The following is a 17,275-nucleotide window of genomic DNA, read 5'->3' as shown; positions in this document are numbered from 1 at the left end:
CTGGTCTGTGCTCTGGTTTTTTATCTAGAAGGGGCTCCTGGTGCCCTGCAGCCACAAGTGCTAGCACTCCTCTTGGGCCTTTGTGACCAGGCCCTCTGATCCCCTGCAGCCACAAGCCCTAGTGGGTCTCTGCCCCTGGAACTGTGACCCAGAACTGTGTATGGGCAATAGAGTTACCAAATGGTGCCAGGCTCTGCACCTAGCTCCAGCAAAGGGTCCCCTGGAATCTTTTTCTGACCAGCTGTCCAACTCCAAGAGAATGTGCTGAGAGCAACTCCACCTCCACGGACTTGCTTCTAGTGCTGGTGCTATATGTACTGCAGGCTGGTGCCCACTCTGGTCATAGACCTCTCCTGCTTACCTCCTAAGTTGTCTTGGGCTGAAAAAAAATATTTCACCTCAACCTTTTGATGGCTCTACCATTCCAGAATTCTCTTTGAGGCATTATTTTAAAGTTATATGAAGGGGAATATTGGGAGTTTAGCTAGGTTATTGTCTCTTCTTCACCATCTTTGTCCTCACTAATAACTTAGTCCTCCAGAACTGCTTAAGGCGCTAACAAGTTAAGTGACTTGGCCAAGGTCAGATAGCCAGTAAAGTAATTTAGAGAGGAATCAAACCAGTCTTCCTGACTACAAGACCAGCTCTCTATCCTACTCTTCTGCATGATCCCTCTCTACCAGTCAAGCAACACTGTCATTAAAAAAAAAAGATATCCTATTACTAATATAGTCTAGAATTTTGCCAAGAATCATTGTCAAGATCATTAGCCTTGACTCCTTTGCTCCCTCTGATTTTTTTTCAAAGAATCAGGACCATTTTCTCTTTTATTCTTACAGTACGTTCCCATTTTTCATGATCTTACAAATATCATTAACATTGGTTCAGTCATTGGCTTCAGCCATTTCTTTTGTTAGAATTTGCTAGAATTTCCTAGGATATTGTTAGGGAAAGACCCTTAGTGATAACTGAGTCACAGAATCTGTAGTTGGAGAAGACCCTAGCTTGCCAGCCACTCCAGACTATTCCCAAAAGGAATCTTCACTGTAAAACCCATGGCAAGCACTAATGTTTATGTAGCACTTTAAATTTCACAAAGCTCGTGTGTGTGTGTGTGTGTGTGTGTGTGTGTGTGTGTGTGTGTGTGTGTGTTACTTCATTTGATCCTCACACCAATCTTGTGAGATACGTAGGTGCTCTTATCCTCGCTTTGCAGAGGAGGAAACCAAACCTTACTTGTTTGCCTGTGGTCACACCACCAATCAGTATGTGAGGCAGAATTTGAATTCATGTCTTCTTGATGGCAGATCCAGCACTAACATATCTGAGAAATAGTCCTTCTTCTTATACTCGAAGACTTCCAGTCAGTCAAGTTTTTATTAAGCATCTACCATATGCCAGGCAGGCACTGTGCAAAAGTGCTGGGGACACAGGTTCAAAGAATATAAACAGTCTCTACCTGTAAAGAGCACACCTTCTAATGGGGAAGACAGGTACATATGAAAATGTATTTACCAAAAACATAAAGTTAATAAATACAAATACAAAATAGTTTCAAAAACCAGCAAGTTGAGGGGTGTGGAGCAGAAGAGGCTTCCTGCCAAAAATGTTCCCTGGCCTGCCTCTTAAGAGAACCAAGGGAACAAGGGAATGAATTCTAGGCCTATGAAGTGGCCAGTGCAAAGTCTTACAGACAGGAGATGACTATCATGTGTGAGGAACAGAGAAGGCCAGTTTGGCTAGAAGGGGGAATACTGTGCAGTGACATTGGCAAGATAAAATCATGGCCAGGTTGGGCAGGGCTTTAAATGTTAAACAGAGGAGTTTGTGTTTTATCCAATAAGGAAGAACCTGCTACCTTCCAAGGCAACTCATTTTACTTTGGGATAGCTGTAATTGTTTGGACTCTTTTTCTTACAGCAAGTCTAAATCAACCTCCTGGTAACTTCCTTTCACCAGTCATACATGGTTCTGCCATCTTGGGCCAAAAAGAACAAACCTTAGCTGCCATGCCACTCCTGAGTTTTCTCTTCTCCAGGTCAAACAGTCCTAATTTTTTGAACTGCTCCTAATGTGATAAGAACTCATCGTATGCTAAAACTCTTCTTTCTGCACATGAACTTGAGTCCATTCCCCTCCTGTGTCTTTCTAGCAGTCTGCCCCTTCATTCATCCTCTCTCTAATCTTCAGTCTCTCCACATTTGCCAGTTACTTCTCTACAGCCTTTAGACTTACCCTCATCTCTTCCATCCTCAAAAAGCCTTCACTCAACCCTTTAAATATTTGCCTATGTGTATTTTCCCTTTCTCAACCAGAGTCCAAGAAAATGCTGTTTTTCCTTGTTGCCTCCACTTCTCTTCTGACTTTGCAACCCTTTGCCATCTGTATTTCAGTCTCATCACTAAACTGAAGCTGCTTTCTCCAAAATTACTAGTAGTCTCTTAATTGCCAAATCTTTTCTTGGTACTTATTCTTCTTGACTTCCTGTTGTAGTTGACACTGCTGACTGCTTTGTCTTCCTGGATACTATGCCCATGTGAGTTTTCATGACACGTCAATCTCCTGATTTTCCTACCATCTGTCTAATTTCTCTTTCAAAGTCACCTTTGTCTGTTCATTATCCATATCGCACTCAGTATGTATCAGCTCTACCCCATGACTGTCCTGGGCCCTCTTCACTCAGTATTATCTTTTCATGGTGACTTCATCAATTATCATTGGTTTAGTTATTGTCTAATAAGATGATTCACAAATAAGCATGTATGTATATGCGCATATACATATGTATGGACACATCTATGTGTATATGTACACACAAGTCTGTGAATTACATCTTGAATCATCTGAATAGATAATAACTCAATCACTGGCAGCTGAGGAAGTTATAAAAGATTGTATTGAGTGAAGAAGGCCCTAGTAGAGGGTGTCGAGGTAGACTTGGTAGCAAGTTTGTTTCTGTCCTTTGTTCCCAAAGAGGACTGTGACATCAGGGAAATGATGACATGACTTGCGGTGGACTTGGATTTGAGTGAGGGAGGGCTGCAGTAGTAAGGAGGCACAATATGGTTGAGGATCTCCTCAATGTCAATTCCACATTACCAGGTGCCTAATGGATATTTCAAACTGAATATCTGTTGCAACAATTTGGCTAGCAGCTGTTATGGGGGTGAAAGACCAATACAAGCCCAACAACAAGAACGCTGCCAGCACAGGTTCTTTTGATCTGCTTTACTAAGGAAAGTAACGTTAGGGGATTAACAGTCTTATTTCAGTCCAACATACAAATATCATTCACTTAGTTCAGGGGGAAAAGCCAGCACCCTGAACTTCAGAGCAAACACAATTACAAACGTACATTATAAACAGACAAAATACAATTCATAGTTACCAAGAAATCATCAACATTTGGGTGAGCCAGGAGGCTCTTAGAGCAGCTGCCTAGAGTCCCACGCCCACACTCCTCCAGGAGTGAGAGCCTCAAGCAAATAGCTCTGTTCTCTCTTTTTATACAGTCTTTGGCTGTCATCAGATGTCATCTGAGTGACCAGAACTTAGGCCCCTACTATTGGCTATGGTCTTAGCAACTCCCCTTAGGGCCCTGGGGGCTTTCTGCCTCTCTCAAACTAGTGAACTAGTTTGCTAACCAGCCTGGGGATTTGCACCTACTCATAAAGGGGTGTGGGCATGGGGTTTAGCACCTAGTAAGACTCAATCAAAGAGACTTAATTATCATTCTAAAATAGTAAGAAAGTCCCACCTTAGTTACCAGTGCAATATCTCAAAGACATCTCATCCAGAATGTTGCGAAACTGAACTCATCTTTTTCATGATCCTTTCCCTCTTCCAAATTTGTCTGTTTCTGCTAAAAGCATTACCGATCTTGCAGTTTCCGAAGTTTGTGATCTTGATTTTTCCCTTGGTTCCTCACTTTACCTTGTACCATATGTCCATTTAGCTGCCAATTCATGCCATTTCTACCTCTACCACATCTCTTTCATCTTTCTTGTTGTCTCCACTCACACAGCTACCACTTTCATTTAGGCCTGATTATCTGTCTCCTATGCTATTATACTGGCTTTTTCGTTACTGGGTATTCCAAGTGATTAAGCTTCAAGCCTCTTACCTCTCCAAAATATCCTTCACATAAGTGCCAAAAGTGATTTTGCCTAAAGTCCTAGATCTGTTCGTGTCACTCTCTTGCTTAATAAACTCTAGTGATTTCCTCACCCCAGGATCTAATACAAACTTCTCTGCCATTTAAAGCCCTTGACAATGTGGTTCCAGCCTGCCTTCACAGACTTTGTATACATTACTTCATATACTCTGTGGTCCTGCCAAACTGGCCTTCTCAGTGTTTCTTAGACATGACATTCCATTTCTAGTCTCTCTGCTTTTGTATTGACCATTCATCATGCCTGAAATGCACTCTGTCCTCACCTCTGACTTAGAATTCCTACTTTCCTGAAGAGCTTAGTTCAAGTGACATGCCATGTGTATGAAGCCTTTCCTAATTCCTCCCCTACCCCCAGTTTCTAGTACATTTCTCCCCAAAATTACCCAGCATTTTGCATATTTTTGTATAGATTTATATGTATATATTTTCTTCCCTGATTGAATGTAAGTTTCTTGAGGGCAAGAACTGTTTAATTTGTGTATATCCTCAGCACCTAACAGAATGTCTGACATATAAATGTTTTGCTTTAAGTGTTTTGCTTTTGATTATTGTTTGAATGTGACAAAACTCTGAGTATCACAGAATGTCTTAAAGACTTTTCACGTTCGATGTGGTGGCTCATGGCAGAAGCCTGTAATCCCAGCTACCAGGGAAACTGAGGCTGTTGGGGGTACCATTGAGCTCAAGAGCTCTGAGCTACAGCAATACAGTGATCCAAGATATTTCCCAAAGACTTATGATGGAAGCACTCTACATCCAGAGAAAGAATTATGGAGTCTGAATGCAGATTGAAGCATACTATTTTCTCTTTTTTCTTTTCTTTTTTGTGGTTTTTCCTTTTCTGATTCTTGTTTTTACAGCAGGACTAATGTGGAAATATGTTTAGTATGAGTTACATGTATAGCCTGTATCTGATTGCATGCTGTCTTAGGGAAGGGGGAAGGGAAAGATTGGAAAAAATTCAGAACTCTTATAATTTGGAAGTCATATAAAATTGAATGTCGAAAACTAAAAAAAAAAATTTTGAAAAAGAATTCTGAGCTATAGTGGATTATCACAATCTGATTTCTGCACTTCTGTATTAATATGGTAAGCCTTGTGATGTGAGTGGGGCATCAGGTTGCCTAAAGAGGAACCAACTGACCTACATCAGGAACAGCAGACCTAAATTTCTGTGCTAATTAATAGTGGAATCAGTCCTATGAGAAGCTATAAACTTCCAGCCTGGGACACATGGGAGCAGGGGTGGAGTAACCTCTTTTTCTTTACTCTCTTGTAATAATAATCAAGTGAAATAATACATAAAGCGCTTTGTACATCTTAAAGCACTATAGAAATGTTAATTATTATTAATGGCAAGGGAAATATAAACTTGAGATTTGTGTGCTTGCCAACAAAATTATTTGGTACTCTCATAAAGAATGACTAGCGAAGATTATAATTTGAAGAGAGATGGGCTTTATTGTGGGCTTTATTGAGGAATTAACCCAGAGTAAAGCAGTTTCTAATTTAATTAAGGTTTGGTTTTATTACTTCAGTACATCAGGGAACGTCTCATGAAACAGAATTCTACATTCTAATACTCTTTGAAGATAAAATAATCTAGTCAGTGTCGTGGACTAGATTAGTGGAAATGTATAGTGGAGGTGTGTAAGGTAGAATCACTGAAGCTCAGCAGCTATGGAACAGGTGGATTGTTGAGTTGTTCTGAGAAAGAGGTAAAATATTACCAGGTTATTGATGATAGCAGCTGGTATAAATACTTACATTGTTGTGAAAAATGCATGCATTTCCCATAGGAAAGAAATTTCTCCTTTTCATATTTTCTTCAACATGGCAATACCCATAGGCCTCTATAGTAACATCACGCTGTCCAGAACAACAGTAGAGTAGGCCTAAGTGCTGTTAGGCCTAGAATTCTGATTTTACCCTCTAGGTGTTGGGGTCCTATAGATGATATGCTGATTGTACCAAGTCCTGAGACATTTCAGAGCCTCCTAAATAAGGTCTACAATTGACCTAACTACCTGCTCAGGATATGTGCTTGGATGAACAACCTGTAGAGTTTGTTTTCAGAACTTGGGAAAATTACTGCACATGAATGATGGAATGGGCCCAAGATTGATGGGAAGAAGATAGCAGATCCCATTTGAAGAATTGCTCAGTGCTTTTCATGAGTCCTGAACTTCTGCCTTAAACAAAAACCATTGTTCTTTCAGTGATGCTATATGGCTAGTAGTCACAGAATTCAAAAATCAGTTTCCAAAGAATCAAAATAGTGCGTTGTTCAAAGAGGTAGCCATAGTAAGGATAAACATATTTTGGTAATTTATATATTAAAAATGAAGAATTGAACAAAAGAAAGGGCATAACAGAGCAAATGTGTAATTAGAAAAGAGGTGGCCTGGTCTTGTGGCGAGAATTAGATATGAGAAATATATTGTCAAATCATGTGCTGCACTGATATGTAATGTGTTAATCTAAAGGAAATCTTTCATCACATTTAGACTCTCCCCTTTCCTTCCCTCCAACTCCCCATGAATTTATGAGAAGATATGGACAAGAATTGAATGGAATAGGATGTTGGGTGGCTTGTGATTTATACCATTGGGAGGAAGTTTTCTTATTGATAAGGTCACTGATCCATTGAAGAGTTGAAGTATGCTTGAAACAGTTTTATTTTTTTGGTTTGGGTTTTTTTTTATTTGTTTGTTTTGTATAGCATAGTGGAATTTTTAGCACTGGAGGGAAAACAAAGGCAGAACACAAGTAGAGGAGAAGGGTTAGATAAGCAGACTGTTCTATTACAAATGTATAAGCCACTTTAACTGTATTATTTCCTTTAATTTTAAATATTTTAGGACAGCTGCTATATGTGCTATTCTATCAACAGTAGCAAGGACATTTTCTGACATGATGATCTGAGGGGTTAGAGGGCATAATTGGGTAATGGGCATTCAGATTTTTCAAGTTACAGTTCTGCGATTTTCTAGCTTTTTCAAGAGAAGTAGAAATGATCTTTATTTCTTTAGTAAGTTTATATCCCCATTTCCTCATTCACTAATGGGGGGGGGATTGTTGTTTCTGATTAGGGAATCTTTCATTGAGATTTAATTTTCTGTCTTTATTCTTTGGAGACTAGAACAATAATAATAATAATAATAAAGCATTGCCCTTGGCTGCTTCTGCCAGTATATTCCTTTCCTTTAGGAAAGTATTTGGTTGAGAGCAAAAGGGATTAAAAGGTCATTTCAAACAGTAGGGAAACAGCTAAATGCCTTTGTGTTTGTCTCCAAGTCTGCCTAGGTTGGAAAACTGCAGAATATCTCAAATTTCCATGCATTTTAACCTTTTTCCTTGCATTATGCCTAACTTTGTTAGAATTTATATGGTTCGTGGGGTTTAGAAACCCATAGACTTTTTATGATCTTTGAAATAGGTATGAAGGTGACTAAAGATTAACTTCAAAAACTTGCTAGGGGATTTGGTTACAGAGAACGTTTTTGTTTATTGATCTTTTTCATAAGCATTGTTTCATACATAAAATTTTTTTTATGATTTTTTTTTCCTAAAAGCATTGTGAGAAAGTGTCAGCATCTTTATTTTCCATTTGAATTGAGTTATTGATCAAGTACATGTTCATAGTGCGTGTGTTAAATAGTTGTAGAAGTAGAATTCACAGTTAGAATTTTTTATGTTGTCAGGTCATTAAAGATGATTTAGAAATTATTTTCACATACATCTAATTAGATCAGTTTTTGACTCTTTTAAAAAATTGCATTAAGTATGTATGACTTTTTTTTTTCTAGCGTGTTACTCGTTCCCAGGAAGAATTGAGAGATGATCAAGTTTACCAACCAGAGTGTCTTCGCAAAGATTCAGACTATTTAGATCGAAAGTCTGATAGTGACATGTGGATAAATCAGAGCTCTTCTGTGGAATCTAGCACGTCCAGCCAAGAATTCCTGAACCATTCTTCTAAGTCTGTTACCCCGGCTTCTACTCTAACCAAAAGTGGCCCTGGCCGTTGGAAAACACCAACAGCTCTTCAGCCAACCCCAGTGGCTATTTCTCAGCCTATTCGAACAGACCTTCCTCCTCCGCCCCCCCCTCCTCCCGTGCACTATGCAGCTGACTTTGATGGGGTTCCAATGGATTTACCTCTGCCTCCCCCTCCTCCTCTGCACCAGATAGGACCTCAGTCTGCTCCAGCCGCAGCTGCAGAACGTAAAAAGAGAGAGGAACACCAGCGGTGGTATGAAAAGGAAAAGGCTCGCTTAGAGGAAGAAAGAGAAAGGAAGCGACGAGAACAGGAAAGAAAGCTGGGGCAAATGCGTACTCAACCCCTGAACCCCACCCAACTTACTTCTGTACCTGTCCAGCAGATAAAGCCAGAAAAGCCATCTACATTACAGAGACCCCAAGAAACAGTCATCCGGGAGCTGCAGCCCCAGCAGCAGCCACGGACAATTGAGCGGAGAGATTTGCAGTACATCACAATCAGCAAAGAAGAGCTTTCCTCTAGTGATAGCTTGTCCCCTGACCCGTGGAAACGGGATGCCAAGGAAAAGCTGGAGAAGCAGCAGCAAATGCACATTGTAGATATGCTAAGCAAAGAGATTCAGGATCTTCAAAACAAACCAGATCGCACGGCAGAAGAAAATGACCGTTTACGAAAACTCATGTTAGAGTGGCAGTTCCAGAAGAGACTCCAAGAATCAAAGCAGAAGGATGAAGATGATGAGGATGAGGAAGATGATGATGTAGACACCATGTTAATTATGCAGCGCCTAGAGGCCGAAAGAAGAACCAGGGTAAAGGGGAAAAATCCTTTGGGTGTGCGTATCTGGGATCTATCTCTCTATTTACCTTCTTAATCTCTGTGTATGTGTTATAGCTGCAGATATATTCATGAACACAGTACAGAAACTAGTTTTAAAAAAAAGGCTGGTCTAACATAGGTTGTTAATGCTTATCATATTGAATTTTTATTTTTATAAAGCTGGTGCAAAAGACACAGGTTATAGCAATTAACCCAGTGGAATTAGTTTGGAAAGTTTGAGGAACAAAAAGAAAAAAATGCTTTGCAAATATTAATTGTCCACATCAGCAAATTAGATGTTTTTATTGTCAAGTTTCTGAATTATTCTTTTCACCTTCCTTTTGAGTTAGCAAAAAAGAACAAAGGTATTCTTTACCAACTTTTAGTGGCATTGGACGAATGAAAAAATGTAAAAGCATTTATTATGTCTTTCTTTGGAGCCAAGCACTGTGCAGGGAGCTGGGAATGGAAATACAAATTGTCTACCACCTGCCTTCAGTGAGTTTACGTTCTAATACGGGGAGAGAATATATTCAGGGGAGTACAGTGGTCCCTAGGAAAGAGTTTTGGTCTGGGAAGTCACAGGAATTGGTGGGAACCATAGGGGATTTGTTTTCCAAACACAAATAATTGTGTTTAGAATTTATAGTGATTTTTAAATTTTACAAGTCCATAACTTGGTGTCCAACAGAACATATTGGTTGGCTGTAACATTTAAAAGACAGAGGAGTTTGTATAAATCAATAACTGGATTTTATTTGAGGTATAAACAGAAAGCCAGTTCAATGTTTTGTTCATCTTTTTTTCCCATTTAGGTCTCTAGTCCTACTGGTACTTTTCAAAAGCATGAACAAAGCCAGATTCTTATCAGATTAAAAACAATGTAAAAATGCCCAAATTCAGTTAAATTCAAGGTACTTTGTTTCTTCAGTGAGATAAGAAAAGTATTGGTAGTTATATTTCCTGGGCTACTCTGATATCAATCCTTATGGCAATTTGCGAAAATTAATGCTGAGTATTTTTATTCAGTATTATTTTTTTGAGATATAATGAAATGAGACAGCTAAGACCGTGGATCTTTCACATACTAGTTTGTCTTTTGATTCTAACTCCAGTTCATCTAATTGGGCTGCTGTGTTTGGCCCAAAGTTTATAATGCGCTACATACAGATACCTGTACATACACAGAAGTTTCTATTTCAGGCAATTTTTTCTTTTTTCTTTTTCATTTGAAACACTTCATCCAATAAACTGAATCCAAATGTCCATCTTACATGTATTACAAAAGTTAATTTTAGGCACTTGTAGGATTCTTAAATATTGGGTGTAGTTTTTGCTATGAAGTTTGTTTCTTAAACTTACTTAAGAATGATTAATAAATATGTACCTTTCAACAGCTTCTTTTAAAAACAAATTCTATGTGGTTATTAATGATGCTGATGTTCTGGCATGTAATTTCCTAAATTTATTCTAGGTGTGCATTCTTATTTTTCTCCTTGTAGTGGATATTGCCCCTTTAAGTTAATTGATAACTAAATTCTTATTGTTAGATTGATAATTAGATAAATATGATGAATATAAGTCATCTTTTGCTGTAGTTTTGAGTATTTTTATCTCTGATCATAAAACTGCTATTTATAGTTTTAAAATGTTACTAATTTTAACTAATTTTTAACATTTATTATTACTTTTCTTCCAAATAATAATCAAAGTAGTCAGATGCATGCATGTAATTTTACTTGTAGTTGCTCATTTCTCAGAGGGTTACCTTATTGGTGATCTAACAGAAATTAACTTATATTGCATATTATCTCTATGGATTTTGATCTTAAGAAAGTTTTTAACTAATATTTTTATAATACTTCTTTAATTTGCCTCACATTTACGTTCTTAATAAGGTCTCTAGTTGAAAAAAAAAAAAACTTAATTAGTGCTGTTACGCTCCAGTTTCTGTAATGAAGAAATTAAAATGTGTCAGTCTGCTGTCATTGTCCTCATAGCGCTTTAAATTAGTCAATGGTTCTTTACTTTTTCCCTCTGGTATCCTTCAAAAACAGATGAAGTAAGAAATCTACAGAAATGCCTTTGGGCACAGTAGGAGTCTAAACTTAACTTTTTTTTTCACACTTCATCTTTCTTTTTTTTCCTTCTCTATTACCTGCAGCAGACTGCTATGCCAGCAATCTCTGTTCTAGATTTGGTATGTTCCTGTTTCTTTCCCTTCAGTACTTTTTTTCCTGTCTTGATTTTCTTTAGTGATGGTAGTCTTATGTTTTTAAGTAGATCCATCGTGTATTGGGTGTTTTGTTTTTAATCTCTAGGAGGTATCCTAGATCAGGATGTAGACCAGTAAATCCCTTAGAAGCATGCATTTTAAATGTACCTAGATTTAGCTATTCCTTGCTTTGTTTAAAGTATTATGTTTTGTTTGTGGATTTGAATTGTTTTCAGCTTTAATTATATGACGTTTGATTTTTATTTGATTTTTTTATTTTCTGCTCTATATGTGATGCTATTCTACATCTAACATTAGAATCGTTGTAGAAAATCTGAACATTTCAGAAAAAACTTTTTAGTATGGAAAGTTTGTCTACTTTCTTCCTTTTTTAACATTAGAAATAGATCTTAAATGGGGAAGAGTAAACATTTAAAGTAAAGGAAACTTCCTTGAATTTTTATAAGAAAATTGAAATTGGATTTAACTAAATTTGTCAGTTAAGATATTTTAACTCAGCAATAGGATGTCATGGTCTTAATGAAGCTCACTTATTTTGTTGGGTTTTTTCCCTTAAATTATGTATTGTGGCTTTTAGTTCATCTTAACAGCTATGCCAATTTAATGAAGTGGGCTAAAAATAATACTTCGTTGATTTTTCTCTCAAAAAAGAAATCCATTCTGACACCCCAGTCATGCTGTATAATTAGTATTTCTATCAATTTAATATTAACATTGATGAAACTTGATTTATCATTGGGTTTCTATCCAGGCAGGCAATTTACTAGCACAGCTATATTATCCCCTAGGATTTGAGAATTTGGCTATCTTTGTATTAATTTGAAATTTGAAATTATTTTAAATAATTGTCAGTGAAGTGAAGCCATAATCAGATCATCACTTATCTGTATGTCTTTGGATTGAATTTAATATCTTAGCCCTGTTTTTGATAGTCTGTAACAAACACCTGATTGGCTGATTGGTTGTTGATCTAAAATTTCATTGGTTATCTATGTCTTGATAACATGGATTACTACCGTGGGTCTGGGATTTGCTTCTTAGTTTTGTAAATTCAGAAATACAATTTTATCCTTTCATTCAAGTGTTACTAATGTTTTGGGAAATCAGCTAACTGGATAGGTTGCCATAATAAAAGCTGTCCACTATCCCTGGAATGCTCTTTCTGCTCTGAATCTCTAGCTTCCTTCGAAGTATGAATCAGAAGCCACCCCTTAAAATACAAGAGTCCCTTCCTGATCTCTTCCACCTGCTCGTCAGTGCTCTTTCCCCACCAAAAAAGCTTTATAAATATTTTGTGCGTACGTATCTGTATACATGCTGTTATCCTCTCGTGGGATCTAATAAGCTCCTTGATTGCAAGCACTTTTTAAGTATCATCTTCTCCCTACTGCCTAGCATAATGCCTAGAACAAAGAATATGTTAATGAATTGAACACTAACAACTCAGGAAACTGATATAAATCATTGTTGTACTTCATTTAGAATGGGGTCTATACCTGCTAGGAATATTAGAAATATTAGAAAAATGTGTGCTGTCCAGGCTTTCCTTTTAAGCTATCTGACAAACTGAATTAGCAATCAGACAACTAGTTTGTTGGCATGTGTGTAATCAAAGCAAAAAGAAATGAGTTTTTATCATCATGTGGCATGTATCATTCATACTATTCAACCCAAACTGAATAATTAGGGCTACTTTTGAGCATTCCTTCCTGGTGTCTGGCAAACAGAGAATCACTTTCTCCCTTTTAAAGTAGTTGTTAACTATTAGAAAGTTCTTACTCTGGGCATCCTTTTTTCTAGATTCCATAAAGGTTCTTACCCTTTTGTTATGAAATTTGCATAGATGAATTAAAAATAATTATAAAAATGCTAGCACTTCAAGGTTTGCAAAGCTTATTACAAATATTATCTCATTTGATCCTCACAACCACCTTGTACATTTTACAGATGAGAAAACTGAAGCAGACAGTGTTTAAGTGATTTGTCCAGATCAGAAAGCTGAACTCAGATTTTCCTGGCTCCAGGTCTAGTGTTCTATCAACTTAGCCAATTATCTGCCTGCTTTTATAAATCCCTGCTTTATCTAATTTTGTTTTAAACTAATTAGTTCAGCATTTGCTTATATGTCACTTCTTTAAGGTAGATATCATCATCATCATCATCATCATCCTTATTATCCTCATCATCTATATCATGGCTGTCCGACTTTAGGTTTTTATTGAAAGAATAGACAATATATTTTGATTTGCTATTTCAGTGAGAGCTCTGCGGTAGCTCGGCTTCATTTACTAAAGCATTTATGTAAATTTCTATGCTTGTAGGCAGGCCTCATAAACTGCACTGCGGGCCACATTTTGGACAGCCCTGATCTACATAGTGCCTACTCTCTTTCAGCCACCATGCCTAAGGCGCTTTACAAATATATTCTCACAACAACCCTGGGAGGCAGTCGACCTTAGTCTCATCAACAGCATTTTTTTTATTTTATTTTTTTTCATTTAACAAAAATCTGCTTTCTCTCTTTCCCATACCCTGTTGAAAAATTTATTTTCTTGCTTTGTTTTTACATTCTAGAGGTTTCAGATCTTTATGCAAAGGGATCATAGTCCCCATGTCCAAATTAGAGACTTCTTTTTTTATCCCTTGGGATAAAAATCACCAAGTGTTTCTGATAAATTTTTCTGGTAAATATCTTGCTAAGTGTAAGTCACAGAGTCAACTTCTTTAAACTTCACTTGGGACTAGCATCATTTCACATGGAACTAACAGAAGAGTTTTCTTGTTTTTATTTCTTTCTAGTTTTTGTATCATAAATAAAATGTTTACCGTGTACTAGATGCTTGTGTTAGAGGCTGGGAATGCAGATACAAATTTGAGATGGTCTCTGCCCTCGAAGCTTTTTTCCCCCTGGGGGTGCCTATAATAGTGGAACTTGTCCATTTGCCATGGAATATCCCCACACACACACACACCCTTTTCATTGTGACCAGAGGAAAATTGTGTGTTAAAGTTAATATCTGCTCAAGATATAATATACTCTAGGAAGCATGTTTCCTACAAATACCTTATTTGTTAACAATCTAGGAAACTTATGCCCTAAGACCATATTAAAGTACCTTTGATCTTTAAAAGCTTTAAAAATATCTAATGAATAGTAATTTTTCAAAATCTGAGTTAAATAGCTGAACGTAGTTTTTTTCTAGTGTGCAGTTTTTAAAGACTTCATGAAACATTAATGATAGTAACTGGACTTGTGTTTAGGAAAAAAAAAACATCTAAAATACCTAAGAATGCAATATTCCTTATTTTGAGTTATTATTATAGTTACTTTACATCACCAGATATTCCAAGCATTCCATAGCTTTCTTTCTCAATAGAAATTAAGTCAACAAGCATTAATTAAATGCCATCTGTATGCCAGGTACGAAACTATACTACACACTTAAGGTACAAACAAAGGCAAAACATTTCCCGTCCTCAAGGACTTTACATTCTAATATGAGAGACAACATAGAAACAACTTTGTATAAACTGGACATGACCGCAAGGAAGGCACTAGAATTAAAGAGATCTTAGAAAGATGTCTTGCAGAACGGTGGATTTTATCTGAAACTTGAAGCAAACCAAAAGACAGAGGTGAGGAGGGGGAGGGAATTGTAGGCATGGACAACAGCCAGTGAACATGTAGCCAGGAGATGTGAGGGAAACAGCAAGGAGGCCCAAGCACCCAGGTGAGTACACAGAGAGAAGGAGAATGGAAAGGTGGGAAGGCAAGGCAAGAGACTTTTAAAAGACATTTCCAAGGGATTGATTTTACTCTCTTGCATGTCTGATAGAATGTAAGTAAACTCCTCTAAGAGAGTTGGGGTGGGCAGCAAGTGCCTAGTACTGCACCTGGTCCAGAGGGGGCACTCAGTAAATGCTGGCCTTGGGGTGTGATCTGAGCAAGGACATAGACCAGGAGTCCAAGGGGATTTTCTTGTGCAGGTTCACTTCTGCGATTTATACTGTGGTATTGATAGATTGTCCTCAAAGCATGTAATGAAACTAGATAACCACCGAGTGTACTTAAGTTTTTATTTCATTAATATGCAGTAATTGACACCCACTACTATCCCCTTTAACAATAGGTATTTTTGAATATTATTTCCAGTTAGTGAAAACACACTCAAACAAATGTTGGCTTTCTTGACTCATAAAGCTTAAAAGTTGGTCTTAAAGCCACTGTCATTTATCACATGGCTGAAAAAAGTTTTATTAAAATATGACATTGACACCAAAGGAATAGCTAGGTCAAGGAAAAGGGAATGAACCATAAGATTTCTTATAGAAAAAGGTTATATTTCATATTTTGAGATATATTTATTTTTACAGGAAAACCTATAGATGTTTTACAAAGTCATGGTATTTGAACAGGGCTCTCTGAGTCATGTTTGTACAACATGGCTTAGTGGCTATTAGCATTTTATGACACAAAAATTATAATGAATCTTCAGTTTACATGACTTTGACTTACAGCTTATTTTCTGAGAACCGAAAGATGCTCTAAAGTCAAGAAATGCTTGTATCTGTATATCTTGATATCAGTGTTAGATATTGCTTTGATATCTCTGAAAATTTTCTTGGTTTGCCATTTAGCAGGCATTATTATCTGAGGTACTGTTTTAAAGAGAGTACTAGGTTTAAAGCTGAAAGAGCCCTGTATTCAAATCCCCACTCCCCAAACTCAGTTGCTAACCATGTGACCTTGAACAAGTCATTCTAACATCACTGAACCTCAGTTTCCTTGTCTGTAAAATGGGCATAAAGGCACCAGAAGGTTATCTTAAAGATCAAATCAGTCCAAAAGAGATTATGTAAATTGCTTTGCAAACCGTAGTATACTATTTAAAAGCTAGCTGTTATTGTTAATTGCTATTAACATTAATGAGAGACATTACATTAACATTAATGAGGGTAGAATATTGATTGCTGGCCTTATAACTAGGAAGACCTGGGTTGAAGTCCCATCTTTGACTCACACAGGCTGTGTGATGCTGGGCTAGTCACTTACCCCTCAGTGCTCAAAAAAATCTCTTTTAGAGATTCTAAGTTGCAGAGAAGCTGATGATCTGCCTTGGTAGAGGGAATTTCCTCACCCAAGAGGTTTCTGTTCTAATAAAATCACATTAGTCCTTATCTTTCCACAGTAATACTGGCTGTGATATCTTGGGCAAATTGCTTAACCTCTCATTGCGTTGCAGTCAGTTGTAGTGAATGGGCTCATCTCTATTGGTAATAGTGGTTTTTCTTTCTCTGGAGTTTCTGTACCATTCAAATCACAGCCCCCAAAAGGCTGAGTAAATTAGTTCATCTCTGTTTGGTAAAGTGAGTGATGATGATGAAATAGAAAAATCGTTCTTCATGGTCAAGTCACTATTCTGTTATTTATCCACCCAGGCTTCAGAAATAAATAGCGACTTGACTGAGGTTGATACTTCTATAATACAGATACTTACTATATGCTAATTTCAGCCTTTTTTTTTTAAACCACATCTATGATTTGCTGGGACTTTGATGTTAAGTGATTTCCCGTATACCAGAATCTGGACTTGAACCTGGATGTTTCTGACTCCAACGCTGACTCAATCCAGTATCTATACCACACTTTCTCTTGACCTTAATTGACCCTGTAGGATTAGTTTGGAGCTATTTCTGAGGTAGTTTTCAAAATGACACCAATTATGAAACTGATTTTGATAACATGGAACTTTTCATGTGTTCCATTTTAAAATCCTAAGTCTTGTTATTTACTGCCTGATCATTCTAAAGTCTTTTTTCATTATTGTTTTTATCCTTTATATTGTAAATAGTTTCTCTCATCATTTATTTCTTTTTTCTCTGTGCCTTAAACTGATTAAGAATTATCTAAGAAACTTGATACTGGATATCTCTTACATATAATAGGCAGTTTAAGTTAAAAGATAGATATTTGGGTATGATTCAACTATAAACATGAAATGCAGTTGCATGTACTATCCCAAGTTTTCCTCTGGGCATTTGG

At 37.1% G+C, this 17,275-nt stretch overlaps 1 protein-coding gene across 18 annotated transcripts in view; it reads left to right on the top strand.

The window, feature by feature from the left end:
• Window positions 1–17,275, top strand: part of AFDN (afadin, adherens junction formation factor) — a 169,763-nt gene that overhangs the window by 137,558 nt on the left and 14,930 nt on the right. For 9 of the 18 annotated variants that reach the window (XM_036768936.1, XM_036768934.1, XM_036768940.1 and 6 more), the window contains 2 exons: window positions 7,984–9,012; window positions 11,161–11,196. In XM_036768936.1, the coding sequence (XP_036624831.1) occupies window positions 7,984–9,012; window positions 11,161–11,196 (1,065 nt within the window). The remainder of the gene's footprint in view (window positions 1–7,983; window positions 9,013–11,160; window positions 11,197–17,275) is intronic. The other 9 variants (XM_036768951.1, XM_036768947.1, XM_036768945.1 and 6 more) reach the window with 1 other exon arrangement.

This window comes from Trichosurus vulpecula, chromosome 7 (genome assembly GCF_011100635.1).
Source record: "Trichosurus vulpecula isolate mTriVul1 chromosome 7, mTriVul1.pri, whole genome shotgun sequence".
Lineage (NCBI taxonomy): Eukaryota > Metazoa > Chordata > Mammalia > Diprotodontia > Phalangeridae > Trichosurus > Trichosurus vulpecula.
This window is presented reverse-complemented; position numbering and strand designations above follow the sequence as displayed.